Genomic DNA, 27,335 nt, shown 5'->3' on the forward strand with positions numbered 1-27,335 from the left:
TAGAAAAAACATAAAGAAGATAATCAATAAAGATTTTATTAAGTGCCAACCTATGTGCCAGATGCTTCCCTACATGCTGGAGTTATGCATATAAAAAGAGGAAAACAGTTCTTATCCTCAAGTATGATCTAAGAGAGGAGAAGACACCTGACTTGGAGACATAGTAGAAAAATTCCAGAGTGGTACAGGGGAGAAATGAGATTTCTGAGCTGAATTCTTTCCTTAAATGAAGGTTTGAAGTTTGTAGTCCCACCTTTCAGTCAGAGAGGGCAAAGAATCATGTGGAGATGAGGGGAAGGATCTAGGTGGAGAACCCAGGCAGATGAGACCTTTTGGAAAGATGAGATTCTCTCAATAATGAATTTCCTGGAACATTGTGGAGTTCAATTAGAGAAGTCTTAAAGTAATTGAACTTTATGTAAGAAATGAGGAAATAAGAATAAAGAAGAAAAGTGGCAGCTAAGTAGTGCAGTGGATAGAGCACCAGTCCTGAAGTCAGGAGGACCTGAGTTCAAATTTGGTCTCAGACACTTAATACTTCCCAGCTGTGTGACCTGGACAAGTCACTTAACCTCAGCAGTTTCAAGGAAAAAAGAAAAAAGAAGAACAAAGAAGAAAATAGTCATGAAGCCAACAAATAGTTTTGTATACTTTTACTTCACATTTTATCTATATATGTTAAGGACCAGTTATTTCTAAAAAAAAAAGTTATATCCTTTATTTTCACCTTACTTATCTTTTCCACTGTGATAGTCCTCATCACAAAGAATTAAAAAAAGATGAAAAAATAAAACCAATCAGCAAAACTGACTTTTGGCGCCCAATGCGGGACAAAGACTTTTGCTTATCCTGACAAGGACTTATTCTGAGTCCTTCAGAGGAGCTAGCCTGGACTTTGACATATTTAAAAAAATTTTTTTTTGGCTGAGGTGCTCAGAACTGATGCTCTATCTACTGCGCCACCTAGCTGCCCCCAACTGACCCACAACTTTAAAAAAGTTCAAAGCTTTAAAGAAATGCTCACCACTTTAAAGAAGAGGAGGAAGTTTCTTATCATATTTCTCCTTTGGGAGCTACTCTTGAAAGGACCCAATATTTATCAGCATGGGGATGAAGGCCAAACCCAAGTTATCATTAATTTACAATTTTAGAAAATCTGGTGAGGATCAAGAAATGACTTGGCTACTAGCTAGGATACATTTGGCCACTGAAGTTTCCTTGCAATGGTTTGAAATGTTTTAGGGCAGCTATCAGCTTTCAATCAGAAATAAATTATTTGAAAATGTAAAATATAAAAATTCTGTAAGTATTAATAATCTTTTATGGTTAATTGATATGTGGTGAATAAATTTTTATTCATCTTGATATAAACATCAGACATGGAATAAATTAAAATAATTTAATTTTAATATGCTTATTCCTACCTGTACCTTAAAAATTAGAGTATAACAACAAAGGAGCTAATATTGATATATCAACCAATCTTAAAGTTGAGAAGGAGTTGATTGGATAAAGATGAATCTAACTTATAGCTAAGAATCTATAACGTGTGACAAATGGTCGGTTATTCAGCTTTTGTTTGAAGTCTTTTAGTAAAAAAAGAATCTACTGACTCCTGATTTGCTTCATTTCATTTTTGAATAACTAATTATTAGGAAATTTTTTTCTTAAACCTAATTTGCTTCCTTACCAAGCCACTTCTCTTAGTTTTATTCTCTGAGGCTTAATTGGGAAAAAAAAAAAAAAAATTACTGTCTCCCGCATAATAGCCTTTCAAATAATTGAAGAATTAATAATCTAAATACTTTTAAATTTTATTTAATTACAAGAAGACCTACATAGTAAAACAATTTGAAACTATAATAAAAATGACAATAAACCAGATATACTTTTTGACCTGGAATTACACAACTAAACATTTTTCAAGGAGATCAAAAAGAAAAAGTTTCCACATATAGAAAAATAATGTTTATAGTAACTCTTTGTTGTAGGAAAGAATTGATTAAAAAAAAAAGGATACCTTTCAGTTGGCTAATGGCATATATGATATATGAATATAATGAAATATTGTCATGGTGTAATCGTTGTGACTGAATAATTTATAGAAACTTAATATTTTTTGAACTGAGACAGACTGAAGAAAGGAGATCAGAATAGCTTAAAGGTCGTCACCTCAGTAATGTAAAGGAAAACACTATTGAAAAACTTCAGAATTCTGAAGCAATGAATGACTAATCTTAACTTACAAGACTCTCAAGATAGTGAAATGGTAGATAAAAGGTGTGGCTTAGGCATAGATGTTCAAACTTGATTGATTTGTTTTGCTTAACTTTGTATCTATCACTAAGGAAGTTCTCTTTATTTGAAAATAACTGGGATATGATAATGATAGGAAAAAGTATGAATAAAACACTTTAAATGATTTAATAACCATATAGATATTTAAATAACTTAGACATGTACATGTTGGGGTATTTTTTTTTAATGGCAAAAGATTAAAAGAAAAAGCTATGCATATTTTTAAAAAGGGGTTTCTGTGCTTCCAATTTCAACATCAATACTATTGAATATTTTAAAGCATCTTGATTTGGCCCTTTAGTTTCTTTGACGGCAGTTGAGTATTTATATGCTCTAGTCTGTGATAATCCATGGAGTCATGAATAGTTAAGACATGACTATATAACCACAATTTACATACTCTGTTTGAATATGTAGAATTTTGGAACTAAGTAATATAAGAAAAATATTTCTTCATATGTTTTAATTTTTAAAAATTTGAAGTTTTCATATATTCAAAAATTTTGAGGGTAAATGAATTTTTAACTTATAACAATAAAACTAAATATTTTCAAAAGTAAATATATGATCTAGTTGTTAAATAACCATATGTCATTTTAAAATCCTAATAGATTTATAATTTTTAATTAGTGAGTAAGAATTTTGTAGAAAATTTGTTAAACCTTGGTGTGTAATGGTCCCAATCTACTTTATAGTCAGTCGGTATTCTTTGTTTAATAGCCTATGGCATAAATTGAAGTTAATTATCAGGGCTGACAAGTAACTCTGTTTTCTGTCTACTTGCAGAGTCTCTCAGAGGCAAAGATGGAACTGAGAAGAAAAGATCAATCTTTGCGTCAGCTCAATAGACATCTTACCCAGCTGGAGCAGGACAAGCGGCGACTAGAGGAGAGCATCCATGATGCAGAGAGTGCCCTCCGCATGGCAGCAAAGTGAGCATACAGACCTTGGGGAGATCACTTAAAACAGACAAAAAGATCAATTCTTACTTTCATGAGCAGGGTTTTAGCCCTGGATAATACAGTGTTAGCAAACAAAAGTACAGCTATCTCTCTTTGAAATTCACTGATACAGCCTTAAAAAAGAAAACTCTTTGCTCTAAGTAGTAAGGGTCTATTTTAAGGAGCAACTTCAGGAAAACATAAAAGTCCTGTACAGTCTTATAATACCTATAGTTTTGGCTTTCTGTAGTCATTACCACTTTGAAACTCTTGTGTTATTGGATATGAAATGTTTGATTCATCTACTTAAAAGTCAAATCTTATTTACAAATTTTTTGTATACTTTTGCCATGATTGGTCTATATACACAGACAAAATATTTGTACAAATAAATGTTAAATATGATGATCAATATGTTTATTGTGGAATTTTTAGTAACAATATCAGCATATAGAAAAAATTTCAGGAAGAGGCTTTATTATATATTTATGTTTTTCTGATCTTACATAGCAATTGATATAGACTTTCTGAAGAAAAAAAGATCGAGAAACTGCATAAATGTACAAAGTACAGATTCTGTATTTTTAACAGTATTGAAATTGATATTAACTATATAAAACTGAAACTGAAAATTTTCTTGGTTTTTAAAAATTTTTCCTTGTACCATGATGTAATATAACATAGTAGTATTATTAAAGTTCATATGATAGTGCCTATAATATCTTGTTATTATTTTCACAAAATTACCCTGAAATAAGAGAGGAATCACCAGATAAGATCTCAGGAAAGAGAGTTAATAATCTTGGGTTTTACATCCGTGTTTTATTCCTAGCTAGCTTGGGAAAAATCTCTTAAGCATTATTAAAAGATTAATTGACAAAAGGCCAAATCATATTACCCATGTACAAATATTAATTTATGTTTTATAAATAAATATCTCTGTATATGTGCGTATACATGTATATGTATATACATGAATATATGTATATGTATGCATACACATACATATGTATGCATATTTTTTGTCTATGTGGGTAATGCTGCCATGTGGAAATTCCCTCTATCAATAAAAATCAGCAAGTTCTTCCTAGTTGATAGTCTTAGAAAGTTATTTGGGACACTAAGAATTTATTGCTTTTCATATAATCAGTATGTCAGAGGTAGGATTTCATTCCAGATCTTCCTAACTCCAAAGCTAACTTTCTGTTCCCTTTTTTTATTATGTGTAGCAATCTTATCCAGATAGACTTATATGAATGAGTTTATATAAATATATACATGTTCAATATATATAGACAGAATATGTGAGGATCAGAATGGCATAATATATGTATGTATATATGTATGTATGCATGCATGATATAAAAATCTTCCAGGAATATAACATTGTGCACCTATGTTTTTATATGTTGAAGTGTTAATTTTAAAAATTCATATAACTTAACAGTTTTGCCTTATAGTTTTGTCAGTTCTACAGTTGACTAATAGTAACTTTGTAACTTTGGAAGAGTCACTTAACCTTTATTTTTTATTTCCTCAATTGTCAAAGTGAGATGATTAGAACTCATCATCTGTAATTCCCTTCCAATTCTAATTTTCTCTGATTCCAAGAAAATTAGATGATTTAACTTTATTCTTAAAATCCTTTTTATATTGATGAACTGAAAACTCAAGAATTCTTAGGATGTTGCAGTAAATCTATGTCCTCGTAATAGAAGAGCAATACAATGGTACTAATTTTTAAAAAATAGATGTCTTTTAACTTTTAGCAATTATATCCATTAACTATTAAAAAATTCATGTATATCTATTAAGAAATGTCATTTTGTGGTAATCTCGCATATTCCTGGTCAAAAGCAATGATGTAGATTTTTGTTAAATTTTTATGACACAAAAGATGATATGCATAAAATAACAGGTAAAGTCTATTTGTATAATGTTTGCATTCATAATGTATTGACACAAATATTATTCTAAAATATTTTTCATGAGATAATTCAGTCTTTAAATTCCTTAGTACGTTTTCCCTTATAAACAAAATGCTTATTTTTTTAATTTGGAATTTTATCCTTGAAATCTCCTTCCCATTAAGTACTCTTCCCCTTTGTAATTTGGCAGTTCAACAGTATGAATGAAGCAGGTGGGGGCAAGAAATACTATATACTCTATATATTTTTGAGAGACCATTGACCCTTATTATTCTTAATAATAATTTATATTAGTTTTTTATTGTTTTAATAAAGTTTTTGTTTATACAAAAACCTATTTTTTCCTTTCTTTTTTCTAGAGATAAAGAGTGTGTTGCTAATCATATGAGATCAGTGGAAAGTGCTCTTCATAAGGTAATATTTATTTTTATTATTTTATTCAGCTTTGTTATTACACTATTTACTTGACTTTTTAAATTAAAAAAATGAGGTATTTTCTATTCATTTTTAAAAATGTTATTTTTAATAAAATCATTATTATGAAAATATATTATTTCAAAAGACAAATATATTTGTTATTTCTATTGACTCAAAACTTATACAAACTTAAAAACTCTACCCTTTGAGTATTCTTTATTCTCTTAATAAAATTATAGAAATGAAAATTGTCTCCAAACTGCCATAATTATACTAGGATCATTTGTGGTCTTTACTGAATAAACTAGAGGTCATTTAATAATCTCATTAATCATAAAATGTTTGACCATACAGACTATCCTATTAGCACCATGCAATCTGTTGCTTCAGAAATACAGGCATAATATGTTACTTTTAGTAGTACTTGTATACCTTAGCATCTCCATAAACTTACTTAAAATTTCTCCTCATCCTTTATAAAAATGAAATAGTAGGCAATAGAGGCACATAGGAAATATAATCCTAATACTGAAATTATATTTTATTTTAAAATGTACAGTTCTAAATTGCTTATGTCTTTATTTGTACATATTTATGTGTGTGTGCACATATAATATATGCCCATATATTAGAGCTTAAAGGGAACTTAAATATCTTTTAGTCTTCAGCATCATTTTATAAATGAGGTAACTGAGATCCAGACAGATGTAGTAACTTACCTAGGATTGTACACTTAGTGATAGGCAGAGTTTGAACCCAAACCTATTTTCTTGACTCTCAATCTGGTGTTACAGGCTAACTGAAACTGCCCAGGCAAGCTTAGGGGTCACAATTATGCATTCCATTCCCTGATCCTTAGTGAAATCAGTCTGTGGAAGGAGCCTTAGAAGAAAGTGTGTGTGTGTGTGTGTGTGTGTGTGTGTGTGTGTGTGTGAAAGAGTGTGTATGTGTGCACACATGTGTGTGCGTATACGTGCTTGTGTGTGTGTGTGGGGGGGGGGGCTTGCACAGGAACTTGGAGTCCCAAGTTGGCTCATAGCTGGTTTTGCTCTTGATGGGGCTAAGTACAGCTTGAGTTGAATTGAATAGAAGATCTACATTTGAATAGGGTGGGAATTCTTTAGCTCTATACTTAACAGGCCTCACCTAGGTAAACCATTGTATCTGATTACCTGGGGCAGTATCTCACTTAGGCAAGGTTGAAGGAGATTTTCTCCTTCAAGGATTTTAGAGTTTCGGGGTTCCCTCTTTAATACTGTTCTCTAGTTCTTCTTTGGTCATGAATTCCTCCCTTCTTCATGGATTTAATAGATAAATTATCCCTCATTCTCCTGTGATGTATCCATTTTGACCTTATTTTGGTATGGGGTGTGAGATGTAGGTCTTTGTTGAGTTTCTGACATTATTTTCTAGTTTTCAGAGCAATTTTTGTCAAACAGTGAGTTCTTATTCCAGAAGCTGGAGTTAGGAATTTATTAAATACTAGATTACTAGAGGCCTCAATTATTGTGTGTATATATGATGAGTAGTAAATGATGAGTAGTAAATTGTGGTTTAAACAGAGATGGTTCTGTTCCTTTTCTCTCTCTCCTTCCTTCCCCAAAGTAACCAATGGCGGGTTCGGCAGCAAAGGAATTTGCTACTTAAAGCTGTATGGAAACATAGTCTTTATTGATTAGAATGGAAACACCGGAGAGCCGGTGGGCAAAATGGCTGCATGGTACAAGGCCATTTGCCAAGAGAAGATTCCCGTTCTCTCTTTTATGCAGTGATGTAGGGAGGTTCCTGAGAGTGATGTAAATTAAGATAAGGACTCTCTTGTTATCTTTTGAGTAGAGACAGAAGTCTCTTGCCAAAAAGGAATTTCCTGATGCCATTTGGTCTATCTGAGCAGATTAGAATGGGGGCTGTAAAACCCTGGCCATCTCAGATAGCCCAAACTAGTTTGACCAGATCTTGTATCAAAGATCCAAGTCCCAAAGGAAGTTGGAGATCAAACAAAGAATACCAACCCCTTTAAGATTCCTTGTCTGATCTACCTTTGGGACAAGATATTCCTAGGGGAAAAGATCCATATCTGAGCCAGTTTGGGCTGTACCCAGCCCCCAATTGGTTTGGGTTTTCAGCCCCCCTTTGATACAAGATTTGGTCAAACTAGTTTGGGCTTGCACCCAGCCTCCCCTCCCCCCTGGATCTGAGCTGGCTTGGATAAAGCCCGACAAAAATCTGGCCTTCAAGGAATTAACCTGAGCTCCGCCCATTACTTCTTCAAGCAGATAAAAAGAGCAAAGCTAGAATCATCTTTGGGGTCAGAGATTTGAAAGATGCCAGCCAAGATGCTTGCATCAGAGACTCTCTGTCCCCGCTGCCTCTTTCGGCGTATATCTTCCTCTATCTAATGCCTTTTACTAACCAGACCTTAACCTTGCTTCCAAACCTGGCAATAAATATCTTTTTACCCATCTAGCTTTTCAGCCTGTAAATTCATTTATAGGGGACTCTCGCCGCCAGTAGACCTGATTTAACTTTGTATCCTTGAGACAAATGCTAAGGGGGTTGCAGGGTAGCTCTATGTGACTCCCTGTACCCTGAATCCTGCCACTAGACCTCACTTAATCCTATTCCACTGATCTACCACTTTTCTCATTGTCATTCTCTTAGATGAAATTATGGAGTGTTTCTGTGATTGGTTGTTTGACCCACTCATTTTTTAGAAGTAGATTATTTAATTTCCAGTTGGTTTTTAGTCTATCTTTCCCTGCCCCTTTATTGAATACAATTTTTATTACATTGTGATCTGAAAAAGAAGTATTTACTATTTTTTCCTTTCTGCATTTGATTATGAGGTTTTTTATGCTTTAATACACGGTCAGTTTTTGTGTAAATGCCATATACTGCCAAGAAAAAGGTATATTCCTTTCTGTCCCTATTCAGTTTTCTCCAGAAGTTTATTATATCTAGGTTTTCTAAGATTTTATTAACTTCCTGATTTTCTTGTTTATTTTGAAGTTAGATTTGTCTGATTGTGAGAGGGGAATGTTGAGATTCCCCACTAGAATAGTTTTGCTGTCTGTTTCTTCCTCTAGATGGCTTAAAATCTTCTCTAAGAATTTGGCTTCTCTACCAGTTGGTACATTTATATAGTTACTACTTCATTGTTTACAGTACCCTTTATCAAAATGTAACTTTGCTTATTTCTTTTAAAAAGATCTATTTTTAATTTAATTTTATTTGAGATCAGAATTGCTATCCCTAAATTTTTTACTTCAGCTGAAGTATAATAATTTCTATTCCAGACTTTTATCTTTACTGTTGTCTTTCTGTGTTAAATGTGTTTCTGTAAACAACATATTATAGGATTGTTTTTTTAATCCATTCTGTTATCTTCTTGCATTTTATGGGAGAATTCATCTCATTCACATTCACTTATGACTACCAACTCTGTATTTCCCTCCATCCTATTTTTCTCCCAGTGTTCTCTCTTTCCACCCTCTCCTTAAACATGGTTTGTTTTTTTTTACCCACCCCACTTACTACTCCCTTATTTTCTATCATCCTTTCTCCCTTTTCATACACCTGTTTCTGCCCTCCCTTCTATCCTGCCCCTCCCTTTTCTTTCCTCTTTTTTTAGATACATTTCTATACCCAACTTAATGATGAATGAAAGTTTTTCCCTCTCTGAGACAAAACTGATGAGATGAAGCTTCAGACAATGCTCATTCCTTCTTTCTCTTCACTGTAACAGATTTTTTGCAGCTCTTCATGTGGACTTATTTTATTGTTCTATCATACCTTCCCTTTCCTCTTTTTCTAGTACAGATGTTTTTCCCACCCTTTAATGTCTTTTTCTTTGATGTTATCACATCAGAGTCCATTCATAACTACATCCTCAGTCATGTGATTTCCACCTCTGTCTGCCCCAATGACAGAGATAGTTCTTAAGGGTTACAGATATCATTTTCCCATGTTGGGATGTAAATAGATCAATCTTTAAATAAATTAATAAATAATGAATAACCACCCCCCCCCATTTACATTTCTATCGTTCTCTTGTGTCTTGTGTTTCTAGATTAGATTTTTTGTTTAGTTTTGTTTTTTTCAATAGAAATGATTGGAAATATCTTACTTCATTGGAGCTCCATCAACTCCCCTGAAAGAGGATGCTAAGGTCTGGCTGGGTAGTTAATTCTTGTTTGTAATTCCAGGTGCTTTGCCTTTCAAATATGGTAATCTAGGCCTTCTGATCCTTTATTGTAGAAGCTGTCAGATCCTGGGTAATCCTATTGCTCCTTGATATTTGAATTATTTTTGTAAGGCAAATGCAGTATATTTTTTCTTTGAGATTGTAAAGAATCTGGAGTTTTGCAATAATTTTCCTTGGGGTTTCCTTGTAGGAAAGTGATTGATGGATTCTTTCAATGAGTATTTCCCCCTCGGTTTCTAGAATATTAGGATAGTTTTCCTTAATGATCTCTTGTAGAATACTATCAAGGATATTTTTTTGGTCATAGCCTTCAAATAGGCTAATAATTTTTAATTTGTCTCTTCTGGATCTATTTTCCATGTTGGCTATTTTTTCAATGAGGTATTTCACATTTTCTTCCATTTTTTTTCATTCTTTTTAATTTGTTTGACTGATTCTTGCTGCTCACAGAGTCATTAGCTTCCATTTGCCTTGTTCTAGTTTTTAATGTGTGATTTTCTTCAATTAGCTTGTGTATTTCTTTTTCCATTTGGTTAATTCTACTTTTTTAAGGAATTTTTTTTCTTTCTTTATCAAGCTGTTGACTCTCATGCATACCTCCCATTTCAATTTTTGTTTTTTTTCTTCTAACTCTCTTATTTGCCTTTTAAAGTTCTTTATGAACACTTCCCAAAAACCTTTTTGGGTGTGAAACCAGTTTGTATCACTCTTTGAGATTTCCTTTGTGGATATTTTGTCCTCATCTGAGTTGATGTTTTGATCTTCCCTGTCACCATAGTGGTTTTCTGCAGTTAAGGTTTCTGTTTCTTGCTCATTTTCTTTTCTTTTTCTTTTTTGTTTTTTTTTGTTGTTGTTTTTTTTTTAACTTTTAAGGTGGAGCTCTGTTTCTGGGGTAAAGGGAACAGTCCCCATGCTTCCTGTGCAGCTCTGAGCCTTGGCTTTGAGCACACACAGCACAGCGCCCCCTTGATTTTGTAGAGGCTTTTTTCAGGAAACAGCCAGGTTTCCCAGAGTTTACCTTCTGAACCGGGCCAGAGCTGAGGGTCTCAGACGCTGATTTGCTGTGATTAAGACCCTCTCCCGACCTTTCCCAGAGTCTGTCTGAGCTGAGCTGAACACCCCTTTCACTCCAGTGAGACTGACCCTTCTTGAAGCTTTGTCAGGCTGTCTTGGGCAGGAGGGGGGTTCCGTTCTGTCCGACTGCTCAGAGGCTGCGTTTCATGTGATTTTTGGAGGGAAACATGGAGAGCGGGAGCAGCTTCCTGGCTTTGCTCCGCCCTCTTGGCTCCACCCCAGAAGTGCATTCTTTGATTTAATCGACTACCCTCTGATAATTTTTCCCTAGGTTTTATGGTACTGCTATCCTTCGGTCTTTCTCCCCTATCTGACTACTTCTCCGTCTGCTTTCCTGCATTTTCGTCCAGCCCGTGCTAACTATAGATACCAGGGCTGTCTTGGGCCTTTTTCTCTTTTCCTAATCTACTTTTTCTCTTGCTAATCTTATTAGAGACCATGGGTTCAGTGATCAAATACCTGTGCTGATAATTGTTAAATCTGCTTCTCCCACCTTCTCCTTCCTGCTGGCTTCTAGGCTCATAGACACCCTAAACTAACCGCATTCAAAACGGAATCAATTGTCTTCTCTGCCGCCCCACCCCCCCTCTCCTTAACTCCCCTCGTCTTCCCACTTCTCTAGCTTTGCAGCCTAGATGGCTCCTCAGCTGTTTGACTCTTTTTCTCCTATTCCAGTGATCCCGCCATTTTGTTTTCATAACAGTCCTCATCTATAACCCTTTCTCTCCTTCAAATTCAATCTCTCCACGGAACTGCCTAGTAGCTTTCCTAAAATGCAGATGAGCCCGCGCCACTCTCCTATTCGGTAACCTTTGTGGTTTCCTGTTCCCTCCAGCAGAAAGCGTAAAATCGGTTTGGCTTGTAATATTCTTTATGACCTGCCCTTTGTAACCCCCTTCCCCTCCATACCCTTCTCAGTTTTCTCCCGCTTGGATCACTCAGTGATCCAGTGACCTTGCTATTGTGATCTTTTCTATTCCTTGAGCACAACAATCCACCTCCACTTCAGAGCATTTCTTCCATGCTTAGCGTTTCCGCTCTGCGTCTCTACCTCCTCGCTTCCCTGCCTTTCTTCAGGTCGCAGCTAAAGTTTTGCCTTTTCTTAACCTTCTGCAAGAAGCTTTTTTGCAGCGCTCCCCAGTCTTAGTGCCTTCCTTCTGAGACTGCTCTCAATTCAGTAAAATAGCCCGGTTGTATCTAATTATTTGCATGTTCTCTGTTAGATTGTGAACTCCTTGAGAGCAGAGGCTGTTTTTGCTTTTCTTTGTAGCTCCAGTTCTTAACTCAGTACCAAATAAATTATAAAATGCAAGATGTACAAATTTTACACAAATATATCACATTCAAGATTATTTTCTGAATCTAATTAAATTGTAGTTTTAATTTTAATGTTTTAACAAGATATCAAGGTATTCCTTTCCAAATATCATCAAATACTTAACATTTAATTTATTGAGCATTCCTTTTTAACTTGGATATTAAAAGAAGCTAATCTTATTTCTATAGTGCTAAAATATTAAATGTTGTTTTCTGGATGATGTTTATTTCACATAATATTTTTGAATATATAATTTCCTCATTAAAAAAAGTTTAGTCAGCTGGTATGTTTTTCAAAAATAATTCTGTGAATATGCCTATATGATAAATATAAAATCTAGATATACCTGGAAAGATTTTTTTATTCCATTGTTTATGCTTATTAAATCTCTTCTTAGCAAAACCCAGTTACTTCATATACATGACAAATTTTTTTATCCACTTGGAATTACATTTAGTTGCAAACCCTCCCACCTAGCAGGGATAGATATTAGATAGCAGCTATTTTGGGAAATAGATTAGGAAAGTCAGGGGAAAATTATCCACAATAAGAAATATAAATGACATTCCTACTGCTTTCCAGAAAAGGGTGGCAAAATATCCCTTTATCTATAATCAGGGAAGTTGCAACTGGTCAGTCCTATCGCATCTCTTTGACTACAGCGTTACAGTGAAATGGAAGAGCCCCTATACTCACATATCCTTTGAATCCCAGTTTTACTTTGTAATGTCTAACACTTTTCTTTATTCAACTTATAGGGAATTACTCTTATTTTAATTCTATCAAAATTGTGATTTTGTTTTTTTCAAATTTTGAATTGTATTATTGAAATTTCCATAGATTTTGAGGCTATTCTTTTTTAAATGAGTTATGTTGGTTGGGACAGAAAGTGGAAAAGAAGTTTTTAGAAAGTGGCATAGCCATTTCCATGCAGCTTTCCATGGAAGAGATTTCCCACCTTCAAATTTAAGGACAGAGGCACTACATCCCTATTTGCCATGTTTGCACTTTAGCTAATATACTAAAATTAGAGCAATGTAGACTTTAATTTCCTTTGGAAAGCAGAATTGGAATAGAGAGAAATTCTGTATTTTAACATACGAGTATGTTTATCTCTTAGCTACTACATTTTCCCTTTAAAAATTTGACCATATTTTACTATTTATATTAGTCCTTATTTTAGATGTTGAACCAATTTTTGTTTGAGATTAATTTTTAATGCTTTAGTAACACTTGAAAGACATCTTTTATAGATTTTGTTTTCTACGAACAAGTCTATAAATCTGTTTTCTGAGTTTTGTTTAGTACATGTATATTCTTTTTTTTTATTTTAATAGTTTTTACTTACAAATTATATGCATGGGTAATTTTACAGCATTGACAATTGCCAAACCTTTTGTTCTAATTTTTCCCCTCCCCCCCATGGCAGGTTGATCAATACATGTTAAATATGTTAGAGTATAAATTAAATACAATATATGTATACAAGTACATGTATATTCTTAAACTATATACATTCAAATCATCTATCCCAAATCTTAAAATTATGTAAGGAGATTAGCAGTGAGATTTTCTTTTTTAAGTCCTATTTGGGACTGATATATAGTTTGCTTTTAAAGTGGATTCATCACTTTCCCTTGAAAGCATCATTGTTCTTGATCTCCGAACAGCTTTCCCATCACCTATCACTTAACAGAATGCTTTGAATCCTTTGATTGTGGAGTGCCCCACTCATGAAGAACTGCCAGATTTTGTGAAGTTGAAAAAAATATAGAACAAGGAGGAGAAAACCATTTACATTATAGAAGAATATGCTTGTTCATCTGAGGCTTGAGCCTGGGTCTTTAACAAGAAGTTTTTAAAGACCTTCTAAGTGCCAAGCTGTATGAAAGGTAGTGGTTTACAAAAGAAGACAGTTTTATCTGTCAAAAGAACCTTATAGCACATCACTATATAAAAATCAAATTCAACAATTATTTCTTTTGTGACTAAGTCCTGAGAAGCTTACCTTAACTAACTTGATATTTATTTTATTTATGTTATTTTAAAAATAATAATAGCTATCTTTTGTATAGTGCTTTACAGTTTGCAAAGTGCTTATCTTTATAACAACTCTGAGAGGTAAGTGCTATTATTATCATTTCACAGGTGAAGAAATGATAGATGGGGTAAGTGACTTGTTGAGGGTCACTTAGTAAATATCAAAGACAGATTTAAACTCAGATTTTAATGATTAGCGCTGTCCATTATACCATTTAGCTGCCTATTTTTTAGTGTTCTCTAGTCATTTCCAATTTATCAAGTATCAATTAATCTGCCATATATGAGGCACTATGTTATTTAGTGGAGGTGATTCAAATATTGTATCCCTGCCCTCTAGGAATTTATGATCTAATAAAGGCAATATGACATGTTTTCATAAGATTTTACCACTGAAAGCAACTTTAGTGATCATTTCATCTAACCCTTTTATTTTATGGATGAGGAAACAGATCCATAGAGGACCAAAAAAACAAACAAACAAACAAAAAACTGTTTTTGTTCACACAGAAAATAACAGGAGTTGGATCATAATCCAAGGCTACTTAATCCCATATCCATTATTCTTTTCACTTTACTTTTCAGATACACAGGAAAGATCCCAAAGTTTTAGGCAAATTTGAAGAGAGAGAGATCACTTTGTTAGTGCTGCTTAGAGAAGGCTTTGCAGGGAAAGTGGCACCTGAATTCCTTTTATATCAATAGAAAAATTGTAATAGGCAGAGATGAAGACGAAGGGTAAACATCTCCTCTTCCCTCGATCTTCATGTTCACTTCTGGATGTGACATAACCACTGGCAAGTCACTAACTTGCCATAGGATAGGACATTAGGGCTTCTGGATTGATTCACTGAAAAACTTTGTCAATCATTTTCTTTTTTCAACCACATCCAACTCTTGTGTGATTTGAGGATTTTCTTGGCAAAGATACTATCATGATTTGCCATTTCCTTCTCCAACTAATTTTATAGATAAGGAGACTTGCCTAGGATTACATGGCTAGTAAATGTTAGAGGCTGGATTTGAAATTGGGTTTTGCCAACTTTAGGCCTACTGCTCTGTCCTCTGAGAGAAGAAGCTATATCATGTTTTGTCTATTTCCAGTGCTTTGCACATTGTTTTGTACATGTAGTAAGTGCTTAGCTAAATGTTTGTTGAAGTTGAAGTTGGGTCCTGATTGTGAAGGGCCTTAAATACTTCATTAATGATTTTTTTCCTTATTAAATTAGTAAAACCACAGCCTAGAGGTCCCATGAGTTTGTTTTGAGCCCTTGAACCTTGAAGGCATTGCCTGATGTTATTATGTTTAGGGGACTTAGCTAAAGACAGAATGAATACTTTCTTATAATAAGGATAATAATAGGAAAAATAGTGTGGAAAAAGGAAGTTAGGTGGTACAGTGGATAAAACACTAGACATGGAGTCACAAAAACTTCTGTGTGACTATCAGTAAGTCATTTAATGATTGTCTGTCTCAGTTTCTTTAAGTATAAAATGGAGATAATGATAGTACCTATCTCCCAAGGTTTTTGTAAGCATCAAATGAGGTAATATTTGTAGAGTATTTTGTACATAATAGGTGTTCTTCCCATGCAGCATTTTCTCCCTGAACTCTGGATTCCATTCCCTCCTTCCTTCTTCCTCATAGATGTTCTAACTTCCTGCAGGGCTCAACTCAAGTTCTTCCTGCAGATGATCTATTTGCCTTCTCTTTGGTTCTTAGTATCTCCCATTTCTCCCCCCACCCACCCACTACTCTATATTTATTTGTTTGTATTTCATATTTGCTCTGTATACAGGTGACTTTTCTCTAAAAGAAGTAAGTTCTATTTCAAAGTCCGATTCTTTTTGTATAGCAAAACATGTTTGAATATGTATACATCTATTGTATTTAATGTATACTTTAACATATTTAACATGTATTGGTCAACCTGCCATCTGGTGTGGGGGAAAGGAGGGGAAAAATTGGAGCAAAAGGTTTGGCAATTGTCAATGTTGTAAAATTACCCATGTATATATCTGGTAAATAAAAACTATTAAATAAAAAAAAAATTAAAAAAAAATGTAAGTTCTGTGAGGGCAGAAACTCCTATTTTCCCTGTATTTGTAGCATCAGATACAGTGCTTGTCATATATTGGGCAGATGATAGATTGGCAGATAGGTAGGTAGATACATAAATATCCTAAGTACATATTAGTGCCACTTGCTTTGCTAAATGGTAGGAATATAAATTCAAGCAAATAAGATTAATAATTACTGTTCCCAAGAAGATTACATTCTACAAGGGGATGAATTCCCAAAAGATGAGCAAGAAATGGGGGTATGGATATTTTTCTGTTATGGTTTGGAGCTGGTGGCCAGGAAATGATGTGGAGTTCTGGTTCTGGAAAAATCAAGTAAAAGCTCATTTAACAGAAATAAGATTGTTTCATTAGTGGAATCCCAAGTTTCCTGGGGGCAGGAAAGGGGGAAGTTGAAAACAACCATTAAAATGACTAAGAGACAAGGGAGGAATTGGAAAATTGAATAGTTCTATGTAATGAAGTGTGGTCTTATGGTAAATATACTTAATTTGGAATTATAAGACTGGATTTAAGTGTTCATCCCATAACTTTCCTGAGGCACAGCAATTCAGCAATTCAAAATATACTTATTAATGTGTAGTAAATTCTAAGAATACAAAAACAAAAATAGAAATGAAATCCCCTGATTTCTAGGAGCATACGTTTTATAAATGATGTATAATCTTTGTCAAGAAAATCATAAGAGGTAGGAAGTAATCAGAGTGAAGGAAAGCCCAGACAAAGAATTTTAGGAAAGTTTGAAATAGAAGATAGTACCATATAGAGTACTATTGCCTGGAAGTATTTGAGTATCTTTTAGAATAGATAAGTATTCTAAAGGGTTAATAAGAGGGAAAAAAGGTATAACCTTACAAGATTATTGTGGGGAAAGTGTGGTTTTTTTTTTTTTTTTTTTTTTTTTTTTTTTTGTTGTTGTTGTTTATAAATTAGTTTCATTATTTTATGATTTGGAAATCAGATAGTATATCTTAATCAGCACACATATGCTCTCTCTCTGTGTATATATAAAAGCATCTTTTAAGTTTTAGTTTTCAGTGATTTTAACAAATGTAAAAAGGAATAAGCATGATATATGGTATTAATGATGATGTTAATATATTTGAAACTGAAAAAGGATTTTCCTTATTTTGTTTTATGTTTCCATGAACCTATTTTTAACAATATATAATAAATGGCTTTTTGTAAGGGACTCATAAACCTTCACCTCCCTCTCATACTATCTCCTCTTGTTTCACATTCTGACTTTCTTGATCCTTGTTTCTAAAGACGAGTTGTACAGGACATACAGGTGTTAGCACAGCTGGCTTGCTGATGACAACTCTGTCCATATAGCTGTCTAGTGTGTCATCACTCATATTGTTCAGTGTCATTCTGACCTAGCCAAGCTAAAAATGGTACTCCAGCTCAAAAGGGATTTAAAAACCTTGACAAACTAAAGATAAGACATTGCAGAATGTCATCTGCTTAACTATTTCTAGTTTAAAAACTCCAAATAACTAATTTCAGACTTCATCTGTCTTCTTCATTTGGGGCAATTATTTAATAAAGGAGATATTTTGTAGGATACTGTGCCATCAGTTAATACATGTGAGATAGGTTTTCAGTCTTGGAAAGTTTTTTTTTTTTTTTGGTAGATCAAGGCCATTAAAATCCATTTTGGGACCATCATGCTCTATGGTCCATGTTCTGTAACTAAAATACAGTTTTGGAACAATCAGTACTTTAAGAAAAGGTCTTGATCAAGTTACGATTTTTCTGTGTATGTATATGTATATGCAAATATGCGTATGCATTATATATATAAGTGTGAGGGAAACATAAAATTTAATAATAATAATATATTAATAATAATAGCAATTAAGCTATTAAAATTTAGACATTTTTGTTTCTATCTTTACTTTACAAATTAATCTTGTGATTTAAAAAAAAAATCATCATTTTATAATATCAATTAAATAGCATTTCCCAAAAGCTCATTAGAAAACTGCTTTTATGGAATCTTAAAAATGTTTTTTTATTTTAAATGTTATTTTGTGCTTATAAATCTAAGGATGCAAACTACTGAAGAGATACTATTATCACTTTTAAAGGTAGAGAAACTGAGGTAGCAAGAACTTAAAGTTGTTCAGTTATTAATTAATAACCATTTGCTTTGGTTTGTTCACTGGTAAGATTACTAGACTCTTTCACTTACTAACTTGGACAAGCCATTAATTTCTTGACATCTGTATGTATCTGTCTATAAAGTGAGAATAACTAGACCTTTAATTGAAAAGACTGCCCTAAGATTTAAAGGAAATAATATATATGAATGTGTTTTGAGAAGTCTAAACCTAAGCTCAGTTTCTTTCTGCCTTCTAGCACTAGAGGAAAAAAAGAGAAATCTTCAAGAGAAGAATGAGAATATAAACCACTAAGATCACTTAAAATCCTCTAAAGTATTCTTTTGGACCCTTTTGTTAGACACTCATAAATACAAATTTGGTTTTTTGACTTGAGATTGGGAACCAATCCTCTACAGTATGACTCTTTCTCTGTTTATTTTATTTTTTTTCAAAGATGAAAAAATTAGCTAGGGCTGACTGTATAATCCAAAGCACATTTGGGAAGCATGGAAGTGTTTTACAAATTTACTACTGTAGTTGTAGCACTAATAGTATTCTCCAGAAATGGATTTCATTGATCTATAGTGATGTAGTAGTTGTGTGTCCAGCTCATTAAACAAATAAGAAGGGGGAGGGATTTCAGAAATTCATTTTTATATTGGTACGGGAATTTAAATCATTTAATAAAGCTCTAGAAAGAGAAGTAAAAAAGTGTCCATGAAGCATTACTGCTACTATATTCAAGGGATCATATAGGATCACCTATTTAGAGCTGAAAAACACCTTAGTGGCTGAAAAGCCACTGAGCACTATTGAGAAAAAAGAATTAAGAGTCTGTTATAGGAGGTATGATTAGGATGAGAGATAGGAAAGAGGAGAGAAAGGGATAGACACAAAAGATGTTAGTCTTTCCTTACTGTAGATATTCCATAAGATACTCTCCTCAGCACTTTTCTCTTATACCTTTATGTCATTTCACTTGGTCATTTTATCATCTCCTGTAGATTTAATTGTTATCTTTCTGTGGACAGTTCTCATCTATTTATCCATCCCTGTCTTTTCTCCAGACTTTCACTTCTACTTCTCCAACTGACTGATGGACAATTGCAACTGGAAGTTCTATAATAATTTTAAACTCAACATGTTTAAAACTGAACTCTCATTAACATTTCTCTCCAGACTTCTCTTCCTAACTTTCTGTTTACTGTCAAGGATACTACTATTCTGTTTAGTCACATAGGCTTGAAATCCCATTGTGGTTTTTATGACTTTTCTCTCACCTCCATATCCAATTTTTTTTTGCCAATTCTGTTAATTGTACCTTTTAAACATCTCTTATACATACCCCCTGCTCCCTTTTGGCACAGGCCCTCATTATGGTTGATTTCCCTGTCTTATTTCTCAACCTCTCCAGTGTATTCTCTACCCAGATATCAACATGGTCTTCCTAAAGTTCAGCTATGACCAATTCATCCTTCCTCCTTTTACCCCTTCGATCATTTGCAGCTCTTTATTAGGTATAGAATTAACAAAATCATTCTATTTGATTTTTCATAGTCCTTCATAACCTGTTCCTTTTAAACTTTTCTGGTCTCAGACCTTATTCTCTCTATATATTTTTATAAGTTTCAATGACATCGACCTCCTTGATGTTCCGCATACATTACTTTACATATTCCAACTCAATACATTTTTACAGGTGGTTCTGCATGCCTGGAATTATCTCCTTATTCTTCACTATTTCCTTGCTTCCCTGCCATCCTTAAAAGTCTCAGCTAAAATCTTACCTTCTAAAAACTACTTTCAGATCCACCTTAATAATGGTGACTTTCCTTTTAGATGATCTCCGATTTATTCTGTGTAGATCTTGTCTATATATTGTTGCTTGCCTGTTGTTTCTACCATTAGACGGAGAGCTTTTTGAGGTTAGGAACTGTGCGTCCATGCCATCCTTAATATTCCAGCACTCAGCACAATGCCTTTCACATAGTATATATTAAGTATATAACAAATGCTTGTTGATGTAACTTATAGAGACAGAATCTGTACAATGTGGCAACTGCTAGCACTATCAATAAGTATAATGTAGCCTTGAATTTTTTTTTTACTCAATTGTGTGATGCTTAAAAATATGTCCTATGAAAATCTACTCAGAAAACTCTGTATCCTCCTAATATATTCACTGAGGATATTAATATCTTCATAGAATTCATAGACTATTTTCAGCTAGATTTTTTGAAGATGAAAAAATAGACTGGTTATTGTTATATTCTCTGTCTTTTTTTTTTTTTTTTGTTAAACTAATATCCAAGATATTTTTCTTGGCCTTTGATATCCCATCCTGCATGTATCTTAGAAAGCAGCCTCATCATGCACTCAGAATTGTACATCTTCCACACAGACCTCCCTTTACTCAAACTGTTTTTCTATTTTTGTTTTTTTGAGTACCATATTTTTCTCTAAATCTAAATCTGGGACTGTGATATCAGATTACAAATGTAGTAGCTTTAATAGAGAAAAGACTTTTTGAAATCTTTCCAGATATTTTGCATCTTAAAAAAAAAAAATCTTCCCCTCCCTCCACCCTTTGTCACAATTATCTACCTAATGATTTATGAATTGAAACTTGTGCCAAAATAATATTAAACTTCTTCTTTCTTCCACTGTTTCTTGTTTTACAAGGCTATAATTATTCATAATCTTCCACCATCCTTTTAGTGAAAAATGCCCATTTTCCAGATTATGACAACAGAACTTATTTGTCCGTATGCAGATTTTGCTATAAATGAAGAATGAATTAGACTCAGAGTTGAACAACAGAAGGGATGAATAGAAGGATGTGGATTGCTTTTGGGAACTTGAAAAGCTTTTAAATAATCTTCAATCTTCTCTCTGAAATTAAGGTTTTAATATCAATATTTTTCTAGTGTTATTATATGATTATATGTCATGAAACACAGTCTTCAAAGAACTGAAGATGATGAATTACCTAAAGTTAGTGAGTCAATAAATATTTCTTAAGCACCTGCTATGTGATCAACACTAGAGAGCAGTGGAAAAAGAAAAAAAAAATCATGTGGCTTTGCTTTATATGACATGCTAGCCATTGCTTTTAAATAGAAGTGAATGTAATTTTGAGATTTTTTTCCTATAATTATTATTGGCAAATACATTAGAGGAGAAATGATCATAGCATCTTAATAATAGGGTAAATGATGCCAAAGGAAACAAAAAAAAATCTTAGGCCACATACTACTTTGTGCCATCAGAAAGCTTTTAACAATTCATAGAGACATAAGTCTCTAATAAGTATAAGCTATGTATCAGTTTTTTAATAAGAAAAAAATATTTTGTTGATCTCTTCCATATGCTTTAAATTTTGTTATAGCAACAAAGAATTTTGCTTGTGATTACAATTCAGTTTTTCCCACCTCTCACTTCCCAAATTCAGCACAATTAGATGAAATTCACTTTTCCCCCCTCAGTGTTCTTCCACTTCACTTCTTTTATTTAAGACTTCAGGATTTCATTGAATTGATGATCTCATTCATAAGGATGTTCTCTCTATTGTTTTTTTTTTTGTTGTTGTTAAGATAGGATCCAAGATTTTCATTCTGTACACATCATCCCATACAATTATTATTTTTTTTCTTTTTCTTTTTGGAGGCTGGGGTTAAGTGACTTGCCCAGGGTCACACAGCTAGGAAGTGTTAAGTATCTGAGATCAGATTTGAACTCAGGTCCTCCTGAATTCAGGGCTGGTGCTCTATCCACTGTGCCACCTAGCTGCCCCCCATACAATTATTAATTATATTATTGTGTTGATCTTAAAAAAATCTTCCTAATGTTCTAAATATCATTGTTTAATTATTTTTACATTTGGTGGCTATAATATCTTTTGCTTAATCATGGAGAGCTCATTGAGGGTTTCTGTATTGTGTCTACTGATTCTTTTAAAGTGCAAAATATCATTTTGGGAAAATCCTTTTAGAAGAAGCTTTTTTTTTTTTTGATACAATAGTATTTTATTTTTCCAAGTATGTGTAAAGATAATATTTAACATTCATTTTTGTAAAACTCTGTGTTCCAAATTTTTTTCCCCTCCCTTCCTTGCCTCCCCTTTCCCAAGACAGCAGGCAGTCTGATATAGGTTAAATAGTGCAATTCTTGTAAATATATTTCCATATTTGCCGTATCATGAAAGAAAAATCAGATCAAAAGGGAAAAAAAAACATGAAAAAGGAAAAAAAAACCAAACAAACAAGAATAATAACAAAAAGGTGAAAATATTATGCTTTGATGCACATTCATTCTCCCTAGTTTTCTCTCTAGATGCAGATAGCATTTTCGAATTCTTTGGAGTTGCTTTCAATCACTGCATTGCTGAAAAGAGCCAAATCCATCACAGCTGATCATCATATAATCTTGTTGTTATTGTGTACAGTGTTTTCTTGGTTTTGCTCACTTTATTTGGTATCAGTTCATGTAAGTCTTTCTAAGCTTTTTTGAAATCAGCCTGCTCATCATTTAAAAGAAGTAGACTCACACATACATCTTTTATTTAGATCATTTATAAGACATTCTTCAAGACAGTGTTGAAACAAAAACCTTGTCAAGTATACATTTCCCATTTTTTTTGCCTTAACAAAAATAATAAAAATATTATTTAATAAAATCATCTTCATACATTTATCAGGTTATCATGTATGGCATTAACATGTGCATGGGGAATTCTTTGTTGGAGAGTCTTTAAGGTTGCTTTTTGCTCGACTGAGTCAAATACTTTTTTGGTAATCATCAAAGACTAAACCTAACTGGTAGCTTGTACTTAAAAAAATTTTTTGGTCAATTCTATAACAATAAAAATGTGGTCTATATTAGAAAACATTTTGTGGGACTCTGTCTTTTTCCTTCTATTTTACTATTACCTTCTGAATATAATTTGGCTATGTAAAATTTGAACTTGTCTTAGTTTTTAGGACTTTGTACAGTTATGAACTTTCCTTCATTATTTCCAAAATCTTAATGTATTATCTTCCCCTTTCTAAAATAAAAATTATTAGTTTTATTTTTGGATTTTTCTTAAAACTTTTTTCCATGATGATTTTGGAAAAGTTTTTAGGATCTCTTTCATTTTTACAATATTTAAAAACAACAATGGTAGTTCTTATATAATAGTAGAAAAATGGTTTTAAAGTTGATTGCTTTGAGTCAATTTCATTGACCATTTCTATCTTTTGATAATTCCAATGTTAATTCTAATTGTTAATATTTAAAACATACTGTTTTCAATAACATGAAAAAAGATAAATTTAAAAAATATTTGTCTATAATTCCTTTTAATTTATAATTCTTGAATTTGTGATTTTTTTTATTGAAAAAGGAAATCATAATACTTTAGCGTGTTGATTATGTTATCATGTGTAATCATATTCCAGTATCAGTGACATCATTTAAATATTAAAATTTCAATAAAAGAATATTCAAAATATTACTGTGCATGTCAGATTTCATAGATGAAGATTTGGGACTTGATTTTGGGGTCTGGTTGAAGGACCACAAATACCTGAAGTGTATTGTGTATTATACACTCTGTGTGTGTATGTGTGTATGTGTGTGTTTGCCAGTATTAGCAATCTGCTTTTGTACTTTGACATCCAGGATTTCCCTCGTGAATTTTGTCACAGAAAAAAGAGAATCATCAATATCGCAGTTAAACTTGACTTTCAAAGCTAATAGTATCTCATTTGGGGACTCAAATTTAATAAATTTTCTTTGATTCTGGGTGAGTTTTTAAACATCAAACAATGAATTGGCCAGGGTGCAGTAAAATATTTAGATCTATTGACTGTGGTTCAGAAGGGTAGAGGGAAAAACACTAGTGGTTTGATGTTGATAAATTCTTAGTACCTTAATCCACATTAATGTTTTCTCTTATCTCTGTGAATATTGGTGACAAAAAAGGCAGAGAAGATGATGTACACATAAATTGTAAAACTTAAATCAGGTATGTTTGTAAATTATCATTTTTTATGTTACATTAAATAAGTTTTACAGAACTCTACATATTGATGGAAGGCTGTGGAGAATGTTTGTTCCAGGCAAGTATACCTTCTGAACCTAGTACATTATATTATGTGTATGTTGTGCCCATACTGTTATAAAAATTGTATTGCTGTACATATGTTTGGAAGCCACAGGTATTGACAAAAACTCTTCATGTCAACTTGGAATATATATGGATCTCTATTCCCAGAATACAAAATATAACACAGAATATTTAAAGAAATCATTGTATGTATGTGTGTGGGGGGGATATGATGAAACACTGTGGATATATTTCTGTGAGATATGTATGGTATTTATGCAGTTCATCTGTGTAATCAGTAATATTTTCTGCAGTTTTACAAGGAACTTGAGTAGGATGAAAAAATAAAAATTTTTAAATGATTTTATCATTGTTATTAAAAATGGATAGTAGTATATTTAAAGTCATCCAAATAAAAAGGGTAAAAATATATTTCTCTATGGTAAAAGGTTTTAAAAATAATTTATATTGTCTTCCCATTCAGTATATAACTATTTAACTACCTATTTCATCAGGTATATTTCTCTGTAATTTTAAAAAGTATATAATATAAATAAGTTTGCTTATTAATATATGTTTTCAAGGAGATTAATTATTATAATTTCTCTACCAGCATGAAATATTTCTTAAATATATGTTTGAAAGGGGAAAATATGCTTTAAATGGGAAAACTACGTTAATTGAATTATTATTATAAATGAAAACTCTGGGATCTTAAGTAAAAATATTATCAATGAATAAAATTATTAACTAGTTTGGGAGTTAAAATCTAAAATATTCAGTATGTTTGCTTTTCCAAGCATTTTACTTGAGTTTCAGTGGTTCTTTTGCATGTTATTTTGTTGTTAAAGCAGTTTCTCATTTATCCAGAAGGTGGCAGTGTGATACCAACTGCATGTAGTTGCATTATTGGACAGTGAAATAGTTTCTCATATCTGTAGTGTGCTTTTACATATATCTTTGGAATACTTAAAATCAAACTACATAGATTTGGTACAATTACTACTGTTTTTTTCTCCAGGTTATATAACTCAGAAATTATGTGACTAAGTTGATTACTGTACATTAAATTGTATCTTGATAAAAATTATCCAGAAGCATCTTTTACTAGGAGAATCAGGAGTTGAAGCTTTATTTTTGGAAGATCTTTTTCTTTTGTTTTGAGTATACTTGTATTTATACTTGTACCCATACTATAATAAAGTTCTGCTTTCCAAAGAGCCACAATTCTTAATTATTTAATTAATAGTGTTAGTATCCCAGCTAGACTGAATATAATCAGAAAAAAATAGCAATTAGGGAACATGCCGTTATTGTATTTATTTTTGTTTTTTCTGCCATTGATTCTTTGTGTGTGTGTTTTTAAAGAAGGTGTGTTGTTTTTTGAAGGTTAGACTGAAAAAAATAATTTGAAACCACTTGATCAGAAGAGCTCCAAGTGACTCCCACCCTCATCCCCCCTCCCCCTCCCGCCCCCAATCCCACTTGAGGCAGAAGGAAGATGCTTTTTCTTCTTAACATTCTCCCCCAGCACTCTGAATTAGAGATTTATTTGCAACGAAAAATCAATTAGTCCTAAATTTATTCATGGATTTCAGGTCCAACGATCAATGCAAGTCCACTCAGTGGGCTCAAGGGGACCCAGTTCATCCCAGTTAATGTGTCTGAAGGGGAATTACCATTGATGCTGTTTTTTTCCCTTTAGGTCAGAGATCAGATCTCGCTGTCACGGACTGCGGCAAGCAGGAATGACTTCACCCTGCAGCTACCCAAACTGCACCTGGAGACCCTTGCATTGGAGGGGCTGAAGGGCGGGCCAGAGGTTGTAGCATGCCAGGTTAGCGTCTAAATAACCTTGTTTGATACAAAGATGTGTAGAAAAATAAATTGCACTAAATGGAGAGGATGCAAGCTTCAGAGTGTTGTGGTCAGCAACTTAAAGGAAAAGCAAACTAATTTCCTTCCACTTATATAGCACACTTCAGAAATAATTAAAGTCTTATTTGAAAATTGACCTGTTATATAATTTGAGAATGTATTTTTACCAAAGATGATATTCCAAATATATTACAACAGAAAATAATCATTGAGAGACCATTTGCATCTGAGCAAGACAAAACAATGAGACATTATCTCCTACCTTATTTCAATTTATTCATTAAAAAAAAGATTTGTCTTAAATGATTAAGAAACAGATGCCAAAAAATTTAAAAATACTTAATCCAAAATGTCTTTCCTCAATATTGATTTAATTTAAATTATAATTGTTTCTTATTAATAGATATTTTTCATTTCAACTACAACTAATTTTATAAACTAGTATGTCATAACCAAAGAAAATTCATTTGCTTACAAAACTCAGGATATATTCCAAGTCATAAAACCTCAAACAATAAAAAATACATTTTTTAAATGAAGGAATTAGAAACTTTCTTTGATATTTCTAGAAATGTGTTTGTTATATGTAAATTTAGATGTGTCCTTATTTTTATTATGATTTCCTTTATAATGATAAATTTTTTCTCTCAAGGTAAGAATTTTTATAAATATGAAGTAACTATTTCTTTCATTGTATTTTTAATTCAAAGTACTATCATACCAAAATTCTGCAAGTTCTATGTAAATAGCAGGGAGCTAAGATTATATGATGAACATCATTATAGCTTTAGGAACATATCTAAAAATTCCATAAACTTTTAAGTGCTTATACCTCTAAATTGCATCTTAATGGTCCAACACATTTGTTTTCTGTTTTATTTATTTTCTATTTAAATCTTGGACAATATATAATTTTAGTAGGTGTTAGAAATGAATTCTGACAGGTATGATAGAATTTT

The 27,335-nt window shown here is 32.7% G+C and overlaps 1 protein-coding gene across 6 annotated transcripts in view; it reads left to right on the top strand.

Annotated features, from left to right (window-relative positions):
* CCDC171 (coiled-coil domain containing 171) overlaps positions 1-27,335 on the top strand; it is a 507,402-nt gene that overhangs the window by 337,367 nt on the left and 142,700 nt on the right. For all 6 annotated transcript variants that reach the window (XM_074282935.1, XM_074282936.1, XM_074282937.1 and 3 more), the window contains 3 exons: positions 3,085-3,230; positions 5,527-5,581; positions 26,204-26,335. In XM_074282935.1, coding sequence (XP_074139036.1) covers positions 3,085-3,230; positions 5,527-5,581; positions 26,204-26,335 — 333 coding nt within the window. The remainder of the gene's footprint in view (positions 1-3,084; positions 3,231-5,526; positions 5,582-26,203; positions 26,336-27,335) is intronic.

Source organism: Sminthopsis crassicaudata, chromosome 1, assembly GCF_048593235.1.
Source record: "Sminthopsis crassicaudata isolate SCR6 chromosome 1, ASM4859323v1, whole genome shotgun sequence".
NCBI lineage: Eukaryota > Metazoa > Chordata > Mammalia > Dasyuromorphia > Dasyuridae > Sminthopsis > Sminthopsis crassicaudata.